Source organism: Bactrocera neohumeralis, chromosome 3, assembly GCF_024586455.1.
Source record: "Bactrocera neohumeralis isolate Rockhampton chromosome 3, APGP_CSIRO_Bneo_wtdbg2-racon-allhic-juicebox.fasta_v2, whole genome shotgun sequence".
NCBI classification, from domain to species: Eukaryota; Metazoa; Arthropoda; class Insecta; order Diptera; family Tephritidae; genus Bactrocera; species Bactrocera neohumeralis.
Window position 1 is genome coordinate 6,502,794 of NC_065920.1, and position 22,188 is coordinate 6,524,981.

Sequence of the window (22,188 nt, forward strand, 5' to 3'; positions counted from 1 at the left end):
TGTATCTCAAATTCATATTCTGTTCAATCTCTCACCCTCCCTGTATCTCCATATTTCCCTCTGTCTCTCTCTCTCTCTCTCTCTCTAAAAACATTAATAACACATTGATTTGAATTTCATTGAAAATGTTTTTCTTGTCATTTATTTATTTATTAATATTAAAGAAACGCTTAGGAGCCACTTTAGAGGAAGACACATGGAATGCTTAGCTTAAAATAAAGTATTTTTATAAATGCATTAAGAAACTTATTTTTAAGTACACACATACAATCTACTATATTTGTATACAATTGTAGGTCAGCATCTTTTATTTATTTTTATATTTTAAATAAGTTTATGTTTTAAATAATTAAATAAATTTTATATATTTATAATGAAATTCTACGTCTAAGTTTTTATTATGAAAAAAATTTAATATTTTATTAAAAAAAATTTAAAGTTTCATAAATTTTTTGTTAACATTTTCTTATTTTTTTATATATTTCATATTTTTTTATTTCAATATTATTTTTTTTTTAATTTTTAACTTAAATACCTAAATTTTTACATTTACTTTATAAATTTTTTTTTTTTCAATTTTGTTAAATTTTTCCTCCAGAATTTCATAATTATTGTTTGTTGGCTCAACATTATTATTATTTTTTAAGAAACATTTTGTTTATGATTCTTTAGGTGTTTCTTATTTTGAATTCTTTAAATTGTTATCCTATATTTATAATTTAATTTATTTTATTTTTATATATATTTCATAATTTTGTTTCTTGTTTAAAGTTCATAAAATATCACTTCTTTAATTTCTGGTAAATTTTATTAATTTTTTTTCAATATTAACTGCGCTGTGGATCTCATATAACTAAGAAAGAAAGAGTATTGTAATTTAATTAGGCCACTTTATTTGATTTTATATTCTCAAATAAAATAAAATAAATAAAAAAATTTTATTTCATATGTACATACATACATACATATGTATGTGTTGTTTGGAATTTTTTAAACAAAACTTCGGGTTTGGTCATGGAAACGGGTTAATTCAAATCATATTTTTTATAAAGTCAAAAAATATTTTTACACAAGTTTTATGTGTTTGTAAGTGTTGCTTGATTCAATATTTAAATAATTTTTAAATCCCGAAATTTCGGGATTCACATTTTTAGTTCCAAAATTTTATTATTTTAAAAAAATTAAAAAAAAAATCAAAATCTCCAAAAATCCCGAAATTTCGGGATTCACATTTTTAATCCCGAAATTTAATTTTTTCCAAAAAATCGTAAGAATAAAAATCCCGAAATTTCGGGACTCACATTTTTAATTCCAAAATTTTATTTTTTACAAAAAAATCTAATATATTAAAATCCCGAAATTTTATTCACATTTTTGGTGCCGAAATTTTATTTTTGAACAAAAAATCGAAAGACTGTTATAGTCTTAAAAATACTGTAATACTATACTACAGTGTCTTTCTGTAGATCTGTTTTAAGAAACTGTAGTCTGCTTTTCGGGTGCAGCAGCACAAAATTTATATGAAAATTATTATGGACATGTTTTACAATATAGATGAGTTTGTTTAATCCTCGTTTGAAAAATTTACAGTTTCTTGCTTGTAATACAATTTTATTCAAATTTCTTCCAACTCAATCGGTTACATAAGATCCACTTACAATATTACTTATTAAAATTACTTAAAAGAATGCGTTGCTCAACTCGTTATACATTTTTATTACTTTTGTTGCTTTATTAAGTAAACGTATTCATTATTATAATATTTTACGTAAACATACATACGTAACTCATTTAAGAGCACTAAGTGCCCGGCAAGTAGAAAACATACATACATACCTAAATAACGGAGCTATTAAACTAGTAACTTATGATGTTTAAAACTAATTTTACATATATTTTTTTATAAATATGTGTGTGTGTACATGCATACTGTAATATATAAAATAATATGTGGGAAAAATAATTGAAATTTTACAAATAAAAAGCTCACTGATTTGCATAAAAGTACAGCTATAAGCAACTTAAGCTAAGCGAAAATACTAATTAAATTATGTGTGTGGATAACTTAAGTATACATAGCATGGCTTTGAAGCACTAGAATATACGTACATAGCATATGAGAAGGCACTTGAGGATTGTAAATGTATTCTATAAACTATTTAAACATAAATTTATAGCAAATAGTATATCAAAAATCTTAAAGAAACCATTGCGGTATGGTAAAAAGTAAAATATAGGAATGTCGTGGCAGCAAACACGACCTCAGCGGCGCATTATATCCTCTATGCTAAAGCCGGTGCGACGCGTAGGTGGTGGCGCTGCTTGCTGCTGCTGCTGATGTGGTTGCATAGTCATCGCCGTAGATGCTGGTGATAGTGATGGGCGCGTTGCGCCAACGCCACTCAACGGCTCCTGAGTATTCAAATTAACTGCATTATTAGGTGGCAACAGGTAGTGACGCTCACTGCTGCTGCTGGCGCTCGTTAATGGCGCTATACCCACTGCCGCTTCCCGGCTCAGCAGCGCTGACGTGTCAGCATGCGCGCTACCAACAGCAATGCCACCACCGGCAGCCAACAGCGATTTAGACTCACATAAGAGCGGCGCTTGATTTACGCTTGACATATATGGTTTCCCCGGGAGCAGAGTGTGTGGCGGCGGTGGCGCTGCTTTCAGCGCGGCATGCGTGCGCGTCATATTGAGTGCCATGAGACCGGCGCTTTGCGTGTGCGCGTTGTAGGCGCGTTGCGCCTCGGCCATTTGTTCGAGTCCCACAATGCGCTTACGTATCGGTATGGAACCAAGAAAACTGGGCATCGATTCGAGCGGTGAGTGCAGCGGCTGTTGTAAATTCTTGCCTGTATCTAAGAGCGGCGGTAAGGGTGGTGGTGGCGCTGCCGGCGCTATACCGCTTGCTTGTTGCGCCTGCGTTAACACTGGTGGCAATGAAATTGTTGACGCCGTCGGTGGTGGTTGTTGTGTTGGTGTGGGCAGCGGTGATGCGCCAACCAATACACCTGGTGGCATTATATTTGCACCTTTCATTTCGGCGGCGCTTAATAGTAACGCTTTTGGATGGAGATCTCTACGCACATGTAACATGGGTATGTACGGTTCGGGCCCATTAGATGTGGAGGGCGAATGTATGGATTCACCAGTGCCGGGTAGCGCGCGCATCGGATTGTAACGTGCGCTCGGCGAGGACGGCATGAAAGCAGAACCGGTTGGCGGTGCGTTAAAAGTGTGCGGCGAATCGCTAGCATGCATTGAATCATGTAAGTCGCGCGTTTCATGCGTCGGACGCATAGTGTACATTTCACCGCCTTCGTGATGGCAATGTGTTACACCCTGCCCGGTTGGACGCGGTTCTAGTAAACCAACTTTTGGCATATTTTGCGCTGTTTCTTCCTCGTCCTCATCTTCGCCCAACTCCGCCTCATCCTCCAGCTCGGCCTCATCCAACTCATCATCCTCGTCTAACTCTTCTTCTGATTCATCTGAAATTTCGGCTGCATCATAGCATGCCTTACGCTTGAGACGCATGCGCGCTGCTGCGCGTGCCTCTCCGCTAGACTTCTCTGCATGCCCAGCAGCACCGCCGAGCTCTTGTGTTGGCGTGCCGCTGTGTAAGCGGTGTATCGGCGATTGTCGCGGTGAATCTACTTCCAGTAGTGTGTCCTCTTCATCACCACTCAAATGCCGGCCTTCATCTTCTTCGCCCACATCCACGTACTCGGACGGCCCATCACCGACCGCATGTGTGAGCGCATGACGTCGCAGATCGCAATTGCGTCGGAACACTTTGCCACAGGAAGAACACTCGTACGGCTTGTGATCGGTGTGCGTGAGCAGGTGCGTTTTCAAATTGGAGCGCTGATTGAAGCTGCGACTGCAGACGGGGCACTTGTGCGGCGACTCTTCCATGTGTAGGATCTTGTGGACGGCGAGTGTGCGCGACTGGCAGAAACCCTTACCACATTCGGTACATTTGAATGGCTTCTCCTTGGAGTGTATGTACCTGTGGAAATGAAAGCGAAAAATTAAGTTCTTCATTAGTTTGCCTAGAGCGTGATTAATAATAACATAAAGTGGCACGTATAAAGAATGCAGCAAACGTGTAAAATAGTGGGAAACTAATGGGAATGCGCGCAGCTTTTAATGTTTGGGTTGTATTTCTTTTGTGTTCTTAGCGACGGTACTCATTAAGCTTGCGTTCGTGTGCTTGGAGGCGGCACTGTAAAGACGCTTACACTAATTACAGTAGGTGAGTCTTCGAACGAAGCTCAAGTCGCGGTAGATTAATGGATTGAGTTCGTTAGACCAAATATATAAGATATTGTTGGTCTTTTCTTGACAACGAGCTTATTTTTTTTAAAACTCGTACTCCATTTTGCAGGTTCTGGAGTTGAATTACTCCGTTAAGGTCTTGGTGTTTACAGTTACGAGACTTTGGTAATTTTGTTTATGTAGTCTAATACGAACTCCGTCACCTTCCATAGCGATACTACTTTATATACTTCGGGTATCGGGTATCAAACTTTGAAGTAGAAGTTTTACGGCTCCTGAGCTGTGTTCGCTGATTACGCACGTAGAAAATGTCGTTGTATTTTTGGTAGACCGAGATCTGTCAGAGTCTTCTGTCTCTAGTGAAAAGGTGGTCAATCATTTGCTTATCCCAGCATTGATTTATTCAAGCGTTTGAATATCTTTTTCATTGAGTTTCGTATATCAGTATTGGTATCTTGAAGGCAAAGACCTTGTCTTATCAGCAAGTTAAGACTGTACCATCTATAAATTATGTCACAGCTTTAGCTTCCCTCAAAATACCTCAGTATGTCGGAAATCGTAAATAAATGTAGTCTATTCCCTTGAGTGTTGATCCTGAGATCTTAGACCTGCCTACGTTTTTACGGAACCAAACTGTCGCCTCTTCGAAAGTTAAACTATTATTCATGTCAGTCAAGTCGACCAGCATTATTTTAAATTTCGGCAGATCCGTCAGATAGTTTCAATGGAAAGTATGTTAGACCTTACCAATAAAGCTCTTACGGTTCCTCTCTTTGAGGTTTATAGAATCTGTCAGAATCGTTTGCCTGCAGGAATAAAATTTGCTCATTGCTGTATTGATTTATTCGGGGGTTTCAAGTGGGACCTTGAACTGTCGCCTCTTCGAAAGTAGAACTATTATTCATGTCAGTCAAGTCGATCAGCATTACTTTATATTTCAGATTGACGGCAGATCCGTCAGATCCGTCTGATCTTTTCAATGGAAAGTGGTTTAAACCTTTCCAAGAAAGCTCTAACGGTTTCTGTCTCTCAGGTTTATAGAATCTGTCAGAATCGCTTGTCTGTGGTTAAAAGTTTTGCCTCACTTACTCATTGCTTAATTGATTTATTCAAGGGTTTCAAGTGGTACCTTGAAGGCAAAGACCTTGTCTTATCAGCAAGTGAAGACTGTAACCTCGATAAAATATGACCGAGCTTTAGATCCCATCGGCATACCTTAGTCTGGTATAAAGCATAAATAAATTTACCCTTTACCCTTAAGATCTAAGACCTGTCGATATTTTTATGGAAACAAACTGTCTCCCCTTCGAAAATATAACTGTTATTCATGTTAGTCAAGTTGAACAGCATTTTTTCGTCAGATCCGTGGGATATTTTCAATATGGGTTAAACCTTGCCAGTAAAGATATTATGGTTCCTCTTTTTCAGACATCTATTGGGACTTTTGAAGTTCAGAAGCTTTTTTCTTCTGAAAGTATTGTCTTATTTTAATACGCTAGATTGTGTCATTCCTGCTGTTTAGGTCTCTTATAGAGCCTGCTTTATAAATCATCAATACAAAGATTATAAATTTCCGATTGGATTAGTTTGGCTAAAAAGGTTTTAAAAGTAGTATTTGGAGCTTTGTCGTGAGGATTTGTTCATTTTAAGCTTTTTGCTTCCAGTTCGAGCTAATACGGTTCCTTTCCCTCAGGCATATAGTAGGACTTATGAACTACAACAGAACCAGAAGCTTTTTTCTTTTGTTATCGCACTTTGAGACCTTAGATTGAGACCTTAGATTGTCTCATTCCTGTTGTTTCGGTCTCTTAGACAGACTATCATTACAAAGCTTTTAAGTTCCATATTGGAATAGTTTGGAAAAAAGATTTAAAGAGTAGTGTTTGGAGCTTTTTCTTGGAGATTTGTTCATTTTAAACTTTTTGTTTCGAGTTCGTAGATTAATAAAGCCTGACTTAACTGTTTGGTTAACAAATCAAACAGCTCTATAAGTGGTGTATATAACATTCCTAACTCGTCACCAACCATGGGAAATCACACTTTCAAAACACCAACTTTCTGAACTAAATGCAAACATCATAATTACTTATTTCTCAGAAAAGTTGTGTAGTTTTAACAACAACAAAAAAAAATACAGCTACAGAATGATTAATGTTATTTTCTACAGATGACGCGCGGCAATTCTATAAACTAGCAGCAACGCTTACTACACAAATAGAATTACTTCGACGGCCGGCAGCAATGGCCATGGCTTAAGTCAACACATCAGCCAGCACCGCCGCAAATCGCCACACATCAGCCACCTTAAAATGGCTGGCCTGTCGCCGTGATTGCTTGCCAAATAGCCCAAGCAGCAACCGACAGTCTCTAATGGTAGGGCAAAAAAGCGAAAAAATTATGCTCGAGCTGAAAACAGGTTCTGCGCGCGGCAAACACAACATGTCGCACTGTAGCGCTTGCGCGCAGGCTGATTGCTGGTTGTGTGCCCGTAAGATAAATGCCGCTGTTGGCTGTTAATTTTTCAATCCTTTTTTCGCATTTCTTACGCCGCTTAAACGCACTGCGTCGTGGTCTGGCAGTGACTGCGCGCAGGCTGTAGTTGCGTAGGGCTTGCGGTTTGCCCTTGCCGCGGCCGTTGCACATCGCGCGCACTAACCGCATTGCGCTTAATGAGCGTTCAGGGTTTTGTTATTTTTTACTTACATGTCTCGTTCTTTGTATGCGAAAGTAATTTGATTGCGTCGTCGCTTGCAAGACAATCACGTACAGCGCGCGCGTTTTTTTCGCAGTTGACAGTTTATGATGGATGCGCAAGGCAAAAGGTAATAATAATAACAACACGGTAAGGAAAGCTGTGTATAAAAAAACATGCCAAACTCACCTGTGATCGCGCAAATGATCCTGCCGGCGAAACGCCTTGCCACATATGTCACACGAATACGGTCGCTCGTCGGTATGCGTGCGCTCGTGTATCAGCAGATTGTAGGACTTGGTGAACTGACGATTACAGAACTTGCAAATAAACTGCTTCTTCGGACGTGATGCGCGTCCCGGCGCGCGCAACAAACGGCGATCCAAACCGGCGTGCATGGTTGGTGGCAGCCCAGCGGGAAACAACGCTGCCGTTGCGGCTGCCGATGGAAAGGCGAATGTGCCGGCGCCAGTTGGTGATGGGCCCGGTCCGCCCAAATACGGTGGTGGTGGATACATAACAGCAGTAGGCACACCCGGTGGTGGACCCTGCCCAGGTGGTCGTTGCATCAACATTGCCGCCGCGGCAGCCTCGCGCAACGCCAACTCCTTGCGCTTATCCGCCATCATGGAGATGATCTCGAAATTTGTATTACTACCGTGACGTTTGCTCGCCTCCTTGGCCACCTCCGCGTCCAGCATGCCACCATAAATGGCGGCGGCGCCTGGCGCGCGCATAGCGTTACGTGATGGCAGCACCGGCACGAAGGCAGAGTGAGCCGCTTGCGCATTCGCCGCGCCACCGCCAGCGCCCATTAAACCAGCCGCCACCAAATGATGTTGGTAAGCGAGTTGTGTCTCATAAGCAGCTGCAGCGGCCGCGGCGGCAGCAGCGCCGCCCGGCACACGTCCACTAGACGCGCTACGTTGTTCCGACGCGCCGCCAGCGCCAGGCGCTTGCAAGAATTGTTCCAGGCGGCTCGGACGCGTCATAGTCATGGCACCGCCGCCAGGACGGTCCTCTAGCATTGTAGTTTCGGTAGGCATTTTTCAGTTAGCACTTGACGTTGACGCGTGTTGGTAACCTTGTGGCGCTCACCGTCGCGTCATTGGCATGGCCAAGTTAGTACTGTAATGGAAAGAAACAAAATATAAACATTAGCATTTCTTTTGGAGTTGTGGAAAAGTATTTAACGCTAATAGTGGTGAGTATTCACTGCAGCAGATAAGCGACGCGTTTGTTCAGCGGGATTTACGCGCGTCTCCAAATATATACAAAGGTACAAACGTATATGTGTATATTATTTTATTGACCCTGCCGTGCTAAAATATACTCTCTAATATTTATCTAAATGATGGCGCAATAAACTGCTGATTGTTATTTTTATTATCTTCGGGCAGAAACGACTAAAATATTTCCTATCCAGCACAGCAGCGATAAGCTGGTGTTTATGACTTTGATAAACACACTAGACACTTAGCAAACATGTACTGACTATATGCAGTAGTCGGCTGAATTTCGACAGCGCAATATGCGTTATTAACGCAACGGCAGTTGCTTGTCAGCACTGCTGCTAAGCTGGTGTGCAGTGCGTGACTTAAGCGCCTTAACGCTTTGCGCGTTTGAAGAGTAGCTGACAAGTAGCAGCGACAGAGGCGCGGCAGTCATAAAATAATTTGCAATTCTTGCTGACTATACCAAAGATTAGTTGAGTGCATGTGAGTGTTCTGCAATTTCACATATTTCTGAAACTCCACACCGTCTTCGACTTGGCAGTTTCTCACCGAATTATTATTATTTTTTTTTTTTCAATTTTAATTTTATAACATCGGTTTTTATAAACAAAATTCGCTTAACAGAAATTTTTATACAAACTCGTGTCACCCGCACTCAACCCCCCTTTATCAGCCATGCATTTATTCCCCCATTCATTGACCTCAATCAAAGCACATCACAGTTTGAGCACAGCTAATCAAACGCAGATTGTTGCCGCACAGCAGCAGCAAAACTAACACGACAGCTTTATAATCAGCTGCTCATTGTGTCCACCATAAGAATCTACTCTACAACTTTCTCTCTTTCTCAGTCGCAAAAGCTTTAATATTCACTATTTCTTATCCACTTTGATTCTCACTATCCGTAATGTTGTTAATAATGCCTTCGATTGTTATCGGATTACCACCAGCCGCGTTTCCAGCGCACATATTGATTCTCATATGAAGAAGATTGAAGATTCTTACTTAGGCGTATAGCCTGTTGGAAATTCCTAACCCGTTTCTTAATTATTTTGAGGGCTGATAGTCGTTTATCGACTTGAAATAACACAACCATTATAACTTTTACTCTCCAGTCTCATCAAACTAGTCGTTCTTAAGTTCAGATCAAACTGTAAAACGCACAAACTCTATTTATTGGACCGTTTGAAGGTCAAACGAAAAATGACCGCATTTAAAGAAAAGGAAAGTGCTGTTTGCCTTGATTGCCTTGATGAGGCAATGCACCGTGTTACAACTCTGTGAAAACGATGGCAAAAATCCATAAATTAGGTTTCGAATTGCTTACGTATCCACCGTATTCTCCAGATCAGGCCCCCAGGGAATGTTTCCTGTCCTCAGATCTCAAAATAATGCTCGGTAGGAAGAAATTTTCGTCGAATGAAAAGGTGATCGCCGAAACCGAGGCCTATTTTGAAGCAAAGGACAAATCGTACTGCAAAAATTGGTATTAAAAAGTTTGAAGGACATTGTATATACGTTGAAGGGAACTATGTTGAAAAAAAAACGAATTTGCCAAAAATCTTAACCATATTATGAAAAAAAACGAATTCGTGTGAAAAATAGTAATTACAAATCGGATCCTTTCTAAATTTTCACTAGTCGTATATAATGTCAAACCTCAGGCCTTGAATTTGTAGGTCAAACTGCTGCTTATAGAAATTTGAACAGCTTAAAAGCATTTCAACTTATTTCGATATAGCTTTCCTGAACACTTTCTTGTTATACTCTGTTAGCTTTTGAAATCATAAAGCACTAATGAATGACAATGAAGAGCAGTGAGCTTCGCGATTTAACGGCAAAAAAACATTATCCGAATAATTTGGATTCATCAACCTTTCGGAAGGTACAAACTCGGATCCCTTTCTGTTACGAGGAGACAAATGTATTATTCGATTAAGTACGAACTTGTATAAGTATCAAAGATCGATTGAATATGATTTTCAAAGATCCATAGAGCACTAAGATGTGAAGTAAGGATACTACTTTCTTTAATACCGAAGAAGGGAAAATTTTGCTCAAACCGACAGCTTGTTCTCAGTTCAGTAATACTAAAAGACACTTTACAAAATCCCTACTTGGACACATTCGCAACTGTAACTGCATTTGCATCTTTGGAACCGCAAACAAAATAAGCTGAAACCTGTAAATAAACAAACAGCACAATTGACCGTACGTCGTAAAGCCGTCTAAATAGTCGGACAGACAAACGGACAGTGACATAGTGAATGCAGATAGAGTGTACGTAAAACAAATAGCCATTTATTTCAATGAAACTCTCACGCATCGCAGATAGCCACGTATGTGAAATTAAAGTAATCAAATAAGACCCTTTCGAGGAGAAAAATAAAAACGAGTCTTGCGGGCATATAAAAACACTTTATAGTGAAACCTTGTTGGAAGTTGAAGTAAGCTCTTCCCTATAAAATTTGCAATGATAAGCTAATGATGACTGACTTAACTACAAAGTCCATAGTTTTTTGTGTTCGAAACCACGAAGAGATAGTTTTGAGATACTGATGAAGGCAATAAAGTCATGAATGGTGGAAAAAAGTGTGAGTGAGAAGTTTACAAAGCTGTCGAAGACATTTTTTTAGATATTTGACATCATGTCAAATCTCTCTGTCATATAAAGTTACGACTAAGCGAACTCGTCAGTACTGATACTTGATGTTGTCTTTTTATCACTTCTATAGAGTCTCTTCTTATCAAATGACTAAAATCACCGTAGAAAAATTGCGGCTACCATTTTTGAATGGCATATTTACTCCTCTCCGAGATTTCTTAACCTCTGAGAAAATTGGAAAAAATTGGTCACAGTCTCATTGACAAGTGACAGGGCCGTTCTTATGTTCCTAATTCTATTTTAGTGACATAACCACAATTTGGAGTATTATAAGTAGCATTGTCTCACCTACCAAAACGTCAACTAGTTATTAATCATAAATGACAGAAGCGAATTCCTACAACAGCTGATAAATTCATAACAGCTGATAAATTAATAAAATTGGCAGCTGACCATGACTAGTGACATGTGACAAGTGACAACACTTGATTTATGATTTATTACATGCTGGCAGATTTTAGTTACTAACTTTTAGGTTATAATTTGTGGTTGTTACTAACTCATTCTATAATTTATGGAAAATGTTTTTTTTTTTTCTAAACAAGAAATTTGAAATGTAAATGTGCCGTAATTTCGTCGAATTATTAACCTCCTCCACACCAGCAGCCTCAGCTGAAAATGTGAGCTCATCGCGGCTGTCCAAATGATGGCCGATGGCTGCTGGTTGCTGGCTAATGGCCGCCAACACTGCCACAGTCTAAGCCAGCGCACAGATACTGGACCTTTATTTGTTGTTTCTTTTTTGTTGTTGTTGCGCTTTTTTCTCTCCTTTTTGTTGTAATTTTCAAAACACAAATGCCAGCGGCTGGTGGACATTGGAATTTTTTTAAATGCGTGTGTGTGTATATGTATATAACATTTTTTTCTTCACATCGGTCGGTAAATGCCGTAAGTGCCGCAACTGAAGGTTGCAACAAAGCGGCTAAGACAGAAAGCAAGAAAATAAAAAAAAACGCTTTGAGTTGATGATGAGGAAGAAAAAAATATAAATATGTTTATACACATACATACATATATAAATGCGTGTGAGTATGTGCGCATGCTCAGCGCACAGCATCGGTCGAAAATGCCTTCAGGCCACCAAACAAAATAAAAAAGTAGAAAAAAGTGAAGAATAAAATCAAATAAAACCCCTTTGAGGCAGCAAATACCATTGATGACGGCGTTGTTTTGCTGGCTTAAGTAAACACCACACACACACACGCACACACATGTGTACATACACACAGCCTTCTTTAACGGGCTAAGCAAATAAACGATGGCAGAATGCTTGGCTTGATGGTAGATAATAGTTCTTTTTTCAGCCTTTTCATAAGAGGAAAATAATGTGGTGACCAAAAAGAATTTAAATAAATAAGTGCGGCTTGTGCGGCGTGGCTTATCAGATGGAAGCTTAAATGTGACAACGTCGACAAAAAGCCACTTTAATTACTTTTGAAAGAAAAAAAAATACAAAAAATTTATAAAAATAGAATATGTGTATGTCATTAAAATCATGTGGGTATTTTGTCCGTTTAGGTAATAAGGCTTGGGTTGGGCTATTGGCATATACATATGTATGTATATCAGTAAGTCACGTTATTTGATATAAATCATACACTTTTTTAAATTTTTTTGTCAAGAACAGCTATTTGGAGGTTTTGCGAGCGAGCTACCAATGTACCCACAAATAAAACGTGTGTAGCTATCTTCGATACGCCACTCTGGCATTAAGGCTGTGCCCTAGGAAGCTAGACAGCTAGATTTCATGCATTCAATTATATGGATAAGTCATTAAAATGGTAAAACTGCTTTAAATTTCGTCTCCGTTTGATTATACCAGTTTATACCAGTTGCTTTTATGGCTGTTTTTTTGTTCCATTCGGCAATCCTAGAGCTTAGCGAGTTAGAAACAGTTAGTATTAAACTCATTTGAAGCTTGCATAGTTACTCATAAGACAAGAGAGCCGGAAATGAGAATGAGAAAAATTTTTAAAAAAACTGAACACTATACCTTTGTTTAAAAATAATGTTAAAAGCATTTCCTGAGTTGATTAAAAAGCATTTGGATTGATTATACCAGTTTATAACAGTTGCATTTATAGCTGTTTTTTTGTTCTATTCGCAAATTCTAAAATTTGGCGAGCTAAACAGAGATAGTATTAGACTTTTTGAAACTTTGCATAGTTCCTCTTAAGCCAAGAAAGCCGGAAATAAGAATGAGAATAATGGATAACTCATTAAAATTATAAAACCGCTTGAAAATTCGTCTCTGTTTGATTATACCAGTTTATACCAGTTACATTTATAGCTGTTTTTTTTTTGTTCTATTCACCCTTACCTTTAGTTTAGCGAGTTAAACAAAGCTAATATTAGACATATTTGAAGCTTTCATAGTTACTCATAAGCCAAGAAAGCCGGAAATGAGAATGAAGAAGCATAAACAACTAAAAATAATATTTTTGCTTAAAACATTTGTCAAAAGCTTTTCCGCAGTTATTAAGAAGAGTTGAAAAAAAGAAAAAAATTAAAAAATTAAAAAAAAAAAACATAAATAATATAAAAAATATAAAAATATAAAAATTAAAAATATTGTTTCTCCGAAATGTATCCGAAAAAAAATTTTTACCCGAAGTAAAGAAAATATTTATTTTTTCAAATGTCTCCACTTCTTTGTCAGTGACTGTCTTCATATCCAAATAAATATTTAAATTATTGGCATTTCTTTTGATTTTTTTTGTGTTATTTTATTAAAATTTATGTCTCTCTACTTTAGCGCTGACTATTGTATTTCAATACAAAAGCAACAAAAAGGCATATTTCTTTCTTTTGAGTTAAGCAATTGCCACCGTTTGTAGATTAAGCGTTGACAATGAAATTACCATTTTAAATGCAAAGTGTATCTATCAAAATTCCCCAGAAAAAAAATAATAATTATAAAAAAAATATTCCAAAGCAAATTTGTTAATCAAAAAAATGGCTTTCAACGCTTATTAGCTACTGCAATAAAAACGCTTTGCACAACAGCTTAAAATCTCGAAACAACAATACAATAACGCACGCTGCCCATTGGTTTTACAAGCTCATTTAATGCCTATAATTTTCAGTATTAGACCAAATGATGTGACGCTAATCTATGACTTTATGATACGCGCGCATATTTCCACATACATATGTGTATGTGTGTGTGTGTGTGCATAAAAATTCACATTATCAGCGCTTTGTCTGTATCTAAAGTTGCTTTATTAGCTGATAAATGACAAAGCCGCAACAACAACAGCAAGAACAGCAGGAATTTCAAAAGAGTTTTCAACTTCAAATTATTCCGCTAATGCTTCACGCTTAACTTTGAGAATGTTGCGCTAATAACGCCACAGGCATGCCTACATACTAACATAAGCATATATGTACATATGTATATATATGTATATATATAAAGCGTAGTTAATGAAGATACAACAATAAGCACTCACTTAAGTGTCTGAGCCTAACTGCCTCAAAGTGTCCAACGGTAGCCTGGTCGTAGAGTCATTATGGCTGGTAGAGAGCAACAACAAAAAATTACAAAAACAAAATAATAAAATACAAAAATAACAAAAAATCATTATGACAAATGAAAAATCTCAATAACAAAATCAACTAAGTCATGCGAGCAAAAATCAAACAAATTCTGTATTTGCCATAAATTATAATTTTTTAACTTTTTTTTATTATTTTTCTAATTTTTTTTTTGCTTTGTTTAACAGTGCTGCTATTTTAAGATGCTATTAAGCACAGAGATAATTTATTTGAATATTAATGCAAACACGAAATTTCGTATGCTTAGACTTAATATGTAAGTACACAGGTATAATACATTATATACACACCATATACATTATGACAAAAAAGCACCAGGAAATAGTAATTAAATTCCCTTGGTACCCTACGAGTGATACAAAGCTTTTAAAGAGGGTCTAGAGATCGTTGAAGACATGCATCGTTTTGGACGTGATGCTTGAAAATCGTCAGGCAAGTGTTAGAGAGATGGCGAGAGAGCTCGACATATCTCGCGAGTCCGCTTAAATGACTTTAGTGAATAATTTGGGTATGAAACGGGTTTTTGTTCGACTCGTCCCGATAAAGCTGATTTTTTTTAAAGAGTACCGTAGACAGGTCTCTTTGGACATATGCCTGATAGTGCGAATTCCGATCCCACATTCAGGGAGAGCATTATAACTGCGGATGAAACATGGGTTTATGAATTTGACATTCAGAGAAGTCAAGAATCATCGCAATGGAGGAAAGAACAAGAGCTTAAGTCAAAAAGAACACGGCAAAATCGTTCAAAACTCAAGGTGATGCATATTGTTTTTTTCGATATTCGTAGTTTGGTGCATCATGAATTTGTTCCAAAGGGACAGACCGTCAATAGGAGTTGTATTTGGTCGTATTGAGGCGTTTGCGTGAGAGCAACCGTCGAAAACGGCCGGAATTGTGGAAAACCTATTCATTGATTTTACGCGATAATAATGCACCAACTCATCGAGTCACGATTGTGACCGAATTTGAAGCCAAAAACGTAGTGACTACCATTAAACAACCATCGTATTCACCAGATTGGCTTCGTGTGATTTTTTCTTGTTCCCCAAACTGAAATTGCCGTTCTGTGGAACCCGTTTTCAGTCAATCGAAGAAATAAAACAAAATGGGAGGACTGAAAAAATCGTTGGCTTAAGTATATTACACCTGGTGGGGATTACTTTTAATGCTACAAAATATATATTGATGAATAATTGAATATTTTGCGTTTTATTTAAAATTTTCGGGTACTTTTTTGTCACAAGGTTATACCACATATATATATATATATATAAATACATATAAATGTTTGTATTTCCATATATTATCGTATTATATTGACTTACTAACGTCAATATGTGGGAATTATTGCTTGGGTTTTTCTATAAGCCATATCATTAGATGGACCATGTTTTTTCCAATTCAGTGCTCATTTAATTGAATGGCCCGTTTGAACAAGCATTTAATAAAAATTATTTATTTTAAATAAAAAATAAAAACAACTTAGTTCTGGTTGCACTGAAGCTATATAATATCCTTCACAAGTTCATGCCTTACGGAATAAAAGGATACAAAGAGAGCTTTATCTTGCTTTTGAGCGTAGTTTTGTATGACAGCTTTATGCTATAGGGGCACAATCGGAACATTGGGAACTTTATTTTGCTCGGTCGGTTTGTATGGCAGCTATATGTATTGTATAGTCGTCCGATAAGACCGGTTCCAACAAATGAACATCTTCTTGGGGAGAAAAAAGCATGTGTAAATTCCGCTCGTTATGCGCAATAAAAAGCTAATTGCTTCAATGAACTTCAAAATTTTCTCTCCAGTAACCATTATACGCTAATCTTATGAAAACCTGTAGTTCAATCTTATTGGCACCCACTCTACTCTACTCTGCTTCGAGTTTGTGCGATTGAATGAATATATACAGTAGAAAATTGTATGATTTCATGGCCTTGAAAAGTTAGTTCAGTCACCCAATAGGTGATATTTCGAAAAACGGGGTCTTTTCAAACTTATTTTTCACTTTGAGCACTTTTAGCTTTTTACTGACATTTTAGACTTCACATTAATCATCGGATATATCGTTTCTTTACGTGGTTGTTCGTATTGTATGATTTCTTTGCACTGGATGTTCAGATCACTAATGCGATAGAAGTTTATCTTACAGAACGTCGTGTACGTGTATAAAACTGAGTTCAACTAGAGATCACTTCGTCGAAAATGAAGATTTTGAATATTTGTGATAGCAGATACTGTAGTGTAAACTGAATTCGAAGTTTGAATACCTAATATCTAATACGATTATTTGGATGTTATTCGATAATAATTTTACATAATTCTTGTACTCTTTTAGCAGTAGAGAAGCTGTTTTACACTATAGAGCTTGTTTGAGTGCCTCCTTTCTTGCTCTCTTTGTTTAGCCTCATTAAGCCAAAATGGCTCAAAGCCTTGAAAGAATAAATTTATGTTAAAGAATATAATTTGTTAGAACAAAGCAAACCGCGGGGAATTTCAACAAAATCGTATAAATCTTGAACCATTTAAACGGCATAAAATTAATTACTTAGGAAACGCTTTCGAAACACTTCACTATAGAGCGAGTTACAACAAAAATAAATTATAACTCTCAATAGTCTTCCATAAACGACAGAACTTTATGAAGTAAGCGCTCTCCATAAACCTAAACTTCATAGTTGTCCAAGATTCTCTTTTTTCTAAAGGTGATATCATAACTTTCCACATGTTCTGGTATCTCAAGTTCTTAATTCAAATGGATCTCCAAAGAAACTTAGCTTCTTTCCGCTTATAGGGGTACTCTTCGAACTGTCCCATTTTTATACATTCTTGCACAGTTTTAGCCCAGATAAAAGTACTCTTATCGACTTGCATTGGCAAAAATTCTAACTATTTTCATTAGTATATATATTTTGTAAAGTTTTTACTAAATCTTTAGGTATTTGACGGTATAATAAACAGTTTAATGATTTATGTAAGGAATATAAGAAACTATAAGGTGATAGTAGAGAACCAGCTTATAAAGTGTTATTAGACTTTCTCTATTAGTCGCTCCAACTGACAATCATCTGGTTTTGCAAACAGCGGCAGAATAACGATGAACGTCCAGGGTTAAATACACAGATTTTGGCCCCTGGAAAGTATCTTTGATGAAAAGAAAATTAACAAGTGCGGTAAATGAGTTGGAGCTAGAATAAAACGAGATATCACTAACTGAAGGAGGTAAATATACAGAGCTATTACATCCAGTTCGACAAAAGTGCTGTGCAGTCCGAGGTCGAAAAAGACCTGCCCAAATGGCATGAGTGGGTAAAAATTTAGTTCAATATACACATATACTATACAAGTGGGGATATGGGCTAGACCCACTGAAGCCAAAAAGTTATGGCTTCAAATATGAACACTTTTCTTGGAGCAAGGCAGAATAGTGAAGAATTTTCAAGTATTAAGAAGACCAACTACGCCAGTGGACATGATCGTGGAGATGCTTAGTTGCCTGCGTTTCGCTTGATTTTTTACTGCTCTCCTGTGATAATTGCATCCATAAGGCTTGCCATTAACTTGTAGTACCCAAGAACGAGTGTCTAATGGTTAATAGTTTCATAGAAGCAGCTCTAACCGTACAACTACAAGTACAACTACAACTATGTGATATGACTTTGTAATTATATGCTTTGCTCGAGCTTAAAATATTCCGCCATTAACTGCGGCTTCATTTATATTTTATCTAAGTGCCCATCGTGTGGTTATAATTTATTTTTGTTGCTAACTTATACTGGAGCACTTTGATAATATCTCTAAGTGAATAACAAGCGATATCCCTCGGCCATACTAACAGAAAAAAATATAAAAAAAAAGTACGAAAGAAAAACATAAGCGCGCTTGGGCTGCACGAACGCGCTTCAAAGCGTTGATTGTGACTTGTTTTGAGGCGCACATATTCCAGGGCCCTGTGTGTATGTAAGGTTGTGTGACGGTATGCACTACATATGGACAAGTGGTTATCACAATTGAATCTCTTATGCCAACCTGTCGAAAATGTGCGCCTCCCTCAGTGGAGCGGCGGTCCACGCAAGCGCTGTATACACCGATCATTACCAACGCTGGAGATGCGGACAAGTATCGACCGACGTACATACATACATACACATGTGTAGCATTTAGTTGGGCGCAAACCTTCGGGCAACGCGCCGCGCTCTGCCTTCACTCGGGTACACTTTTTCCTACTTGAAGTCTACAAAGATTTTTAATTAAAAATCACGTTAAGCACAAAATCACACACACAGCGTTACGTACAAACAAATCGGGTAAATGTCCGTCCACCATGGTGGCGAGCGCGCACAATGGATGACGGAGAGACAAACAAAATTCAAAGACTGTCTTCAGCCAACAACTAACAACGGGCGAAGTATGCAGCCACCGGTGCTACCAACAACGATACAGAGCTACAGTTAAGAGCCGCGTAGAAGTCAGGCGGACAGGCGGCATACGACTAAGACACAGGCACACACACGCGCGCACACGAAGAGTCTTTAAGAAAAGCCAGTAAGCGCTCTGGAGAACAAGTAAACGGTGAGCTGGCGAAGCAGTCAGCCGGTTTGTCCAACAGTCGGCATGCAAGCGAGTCACTCTGTGCGAACGACGGTCGGCGCTATAGCATGCAGTCAAACCTCTGTGGCTTGCGGCAATGCTAACAAAAAAGAAAGAAAAAAAGCCGATCCCAAAAAAATTCAACGAGAAAAAAGGAAAAAACGCTCGAAAAGATAAAAACAAAATACAATGCACAACAACAACCCGCGCGCGCACCCCGCAACGATCAAGTCAGGTTAGCCAGCACGGCAGCAACCTCAGATACAGAAGCTCGCGGCAATTGCTCGTTTCCCCGACCACGTTCTTAACGATTAACGTAGTGTGGCAGCGAGCCATAGTAAAGTCGCGAACGCGTTGAGTATTGTTGTTGTTACGGTTAAGACTGAAAACCGGATTGGTAGTTTTTTCTAAAGCGAAGAACGCTTGCTGAGCGCACGTTGTTTCTTGGTGATCGCAAGCGAGGCGCGACAGTCTCTATGCGCCAAGTGCTGGTGGCCCGTCAGTGGTCGTTTAATGGTTGGGTGTAAGATGTTCCAGTTCAATTCGTTTGTCTTGCCCGTGAATGCAGTTTGTAAGTTAATAGGAAAGTGTAACGAACGCAGTAGGCTTTTATACTTTGCCGGGCAGGTGGAAATGAAAGGTTGCACTCGACTGAAATATAGACATCGGTGTAAGTTTTCGAAATTCTGTTGAGATACTAGATTATAACTCGATGTTGGGAAACTTGTTTCTAGGCTTCTTATGGAGCGTCGAACTGCTTCGTTCAGCCGGGGGTCTTATTCCAGCTTCATGCATTCACAGAGTTCGTTAACGTTAACACAAAGTTCCAAAGTTCCAAGTCGACATTCCAATTCTCAACAAGAAAAACTAGATCAAGATAGTGAGTCCTTATATATATCCAAAGACTTACAACGTTCTTTGATCTGTCGAGATTACATTCCCCAATCGTCTAGATCTAGAAAGAACAGATTTTATCAAAGAACTATGTCACTTGTGCTTCGTCAGAAGATTATGGGCCTTGATCATGATTTATGATCACTAAAGTCTGGAATTTTTTGAATGAATACTCTGTAGCTAAAGTAACTGGAGATCTTTTAGTGAAAATATATCGACCTTACCACGCTTTATTAAATATCTTTGGGAGGTGGCCTCAAGAGGTTCTAAAATCTTCTTGCAATTGACTGGTGGCTTGAAAAAATCTTTGAAGACTACTTCTGACTGAAAAACAACGAGACGGCAATTCAGTTGATCCAAAACGATCTCGTTAGGTTTCCATCTTGGGAACCCTTTATACTGGAAGATCTCTTCTTGTCCGTCAGCCCAGACTTTGATCCAAAACGATCTCGTTCGGTTTCCATCTTGGATACCTTTTATACTGGAAGATCTCTTCTCATCCGTTAGCTCAGACTTTGATCCAAAACGATCTCGTTCGGTTTCCATCTTGGGAACCCTTTATACTGGAAGATCTCTTCTTGTCCGTCAGCCCAGACTTTGATCCAAAACGATCTCGTTCGGTTTCCATCTTGGAAACCTTTTATAGTGGAAGATATCTTCTCGTCCGTAAGCGCAGACTTTGATCCCATCTTGGAAACCTTTTATACTGGAAGATCTCTTCTCATCCGTTAGTCCAGACTTTGATTCTTTTTCATAAGCATGGAGCTTAAGCTCAGACTGTATTCTTACTAGTAATAATTCCTTAAAGAGTTCTTGCTTTCAAGCTGAAACCATTGTCTTAAGCTGTATATTTCCAAGAGCAATAAATAACTTGTATCTCACACCGGTGGCTCTTCAGGCTGAACAATCGTTTTAGACCGTCAAGCTTTGATGCATATTGCACAAATGCGAAATGGGGAGGGGGGAATAGAATGTGGCAACTTTGCAAAAGAAGATCAATAGCGGCATATTGAGGCAGATCAACAAAAGAACGGTGCATCGATAACCACTAATCTATGTGAAAGGAAATGCAAGAAAATACTATAATGACGATACTGACACTGAAGATTATGAGGACAACACGAATGAAGATGCAAGAACGTGCTTACGCTGCCGAGCGCCGGACCAATGCAGATGCTGCGCTTGTTCCACCGCAGAGTACGAGACCAGCAAAACACAATGAAACAACTGAACTTAAGCGGCAAAGCAAAAACAGGAAAATATACAAGAGCTACAGATGCTAAAGCTAAACCAAGCCAACGCTGACCATCCACAGATTGTAGGCATGAGGCGCGCTTGGCATGAATGTGCATATATTAAACCACAGATTGCTTGGCACATTGCTGGCTTGCTTGGTTTTGGACGTTCGCATGCTTGATAGTGCAATTGTACGGCAAGCGCAACGAATGGGTTAAAGCGGAGCGCTGTATTGCGGTGCGGCTCGTGGACGCCTTTGCTGACACCGCCACCACCGCCGCTTCACTTGTGGTTGCGCGCCGCGCGGCACCACACTGTGTTCGGTGGCAATGACAGTGGCAGCTGCTGCAATTGTTGCGTTGGTAGTAGTAGTTAAAGTCGTTGTAGTAGTAGCGACGATGGCGTGCCGCATTCAAGCCGCGCGCTGGCCAACAAACAAATGTGCTACAAACAGCGCTGGGGTAAGCATGGTCGCGCCGTTGAAGCGGTGACTGTGCGCTGTGGTGAAGGTGCGCGCACTGTGACACGGCAAGGCGCTTTAGCTGCCATGACCACATTTTGTACCAACACATTCATGCGCACGCTATACAAGTGTGCGCGTACACTCAAATATTCATATAAATGTATATGAGTGAGCGCGCGCAGACATGCATACATAAGCGCGCTCTGCACATTTTGTAAGGCGCATGGTTAATCTTCTGTTTTCTACTCTTCGGCGGGTCGAAGCAGCAACAGAAGCACTGAGTAGCTGAGTAACAGCAGCAAGCTATACAAGAACAACGCGAACAACTCATCGTCAGCGCGCATAACTTGTTTCGTCGTCTGGAAAACTGGTAGCGTAGCGACGAGAGACGTGCGGCGCTGAGGTGAAATTAATTAGCCACACTTTGGAATTTGAATTTAAGTTGGTAGCACTTTAAAGTAATTAAGCGAGAAGTAAAAAAACGGCTCCCGTGCAGCGCGCATGCTCTATGTGTATGGCGTATGAATATTCAACTATGCTCATTGTTGCTGTGCCGCACCGCGTCGAT

At 38.8% G+C, this 22,188-nt stretch overlaps 1 protein-coding gene across 3 annotated transcripts in view; it reads right to left on the reverse strand.

The window, feature by feature from the left end:
- Positions 1 to 541: 541 nt before the first annotated feature.
- Positions 542 to 22,188, reverse strand: part of LOC126753346 (protein bowel) — a 30,770-nt gene continuing 9,123 nt past the window's right edge. For all 3 annotated transcript variants that reach the window (XM_050464710.1, XM_050464711.1, XM_050464712.1), the window contains exons 2-3: positions 7,169 to 8,107; positions 542 to 4,018 (exon numbers count right to left, since the gene is read on the reverse strand). In XM_050464710.1, coding sequence (XP_050320667.1) covers positions 2,263 to 4,018; positions 7,169 to 8,025 — 2,613 coding nt within the window. In that variant the 5' untranslated portion in view covers positions 8,026 to 8,107 and the 3' untranslated portion in view covers positions 542 to 2,262. The remainder of the gene's footprint in view (positions 4,019 to 7,168; positions 8,108 to 22,188) is intronic.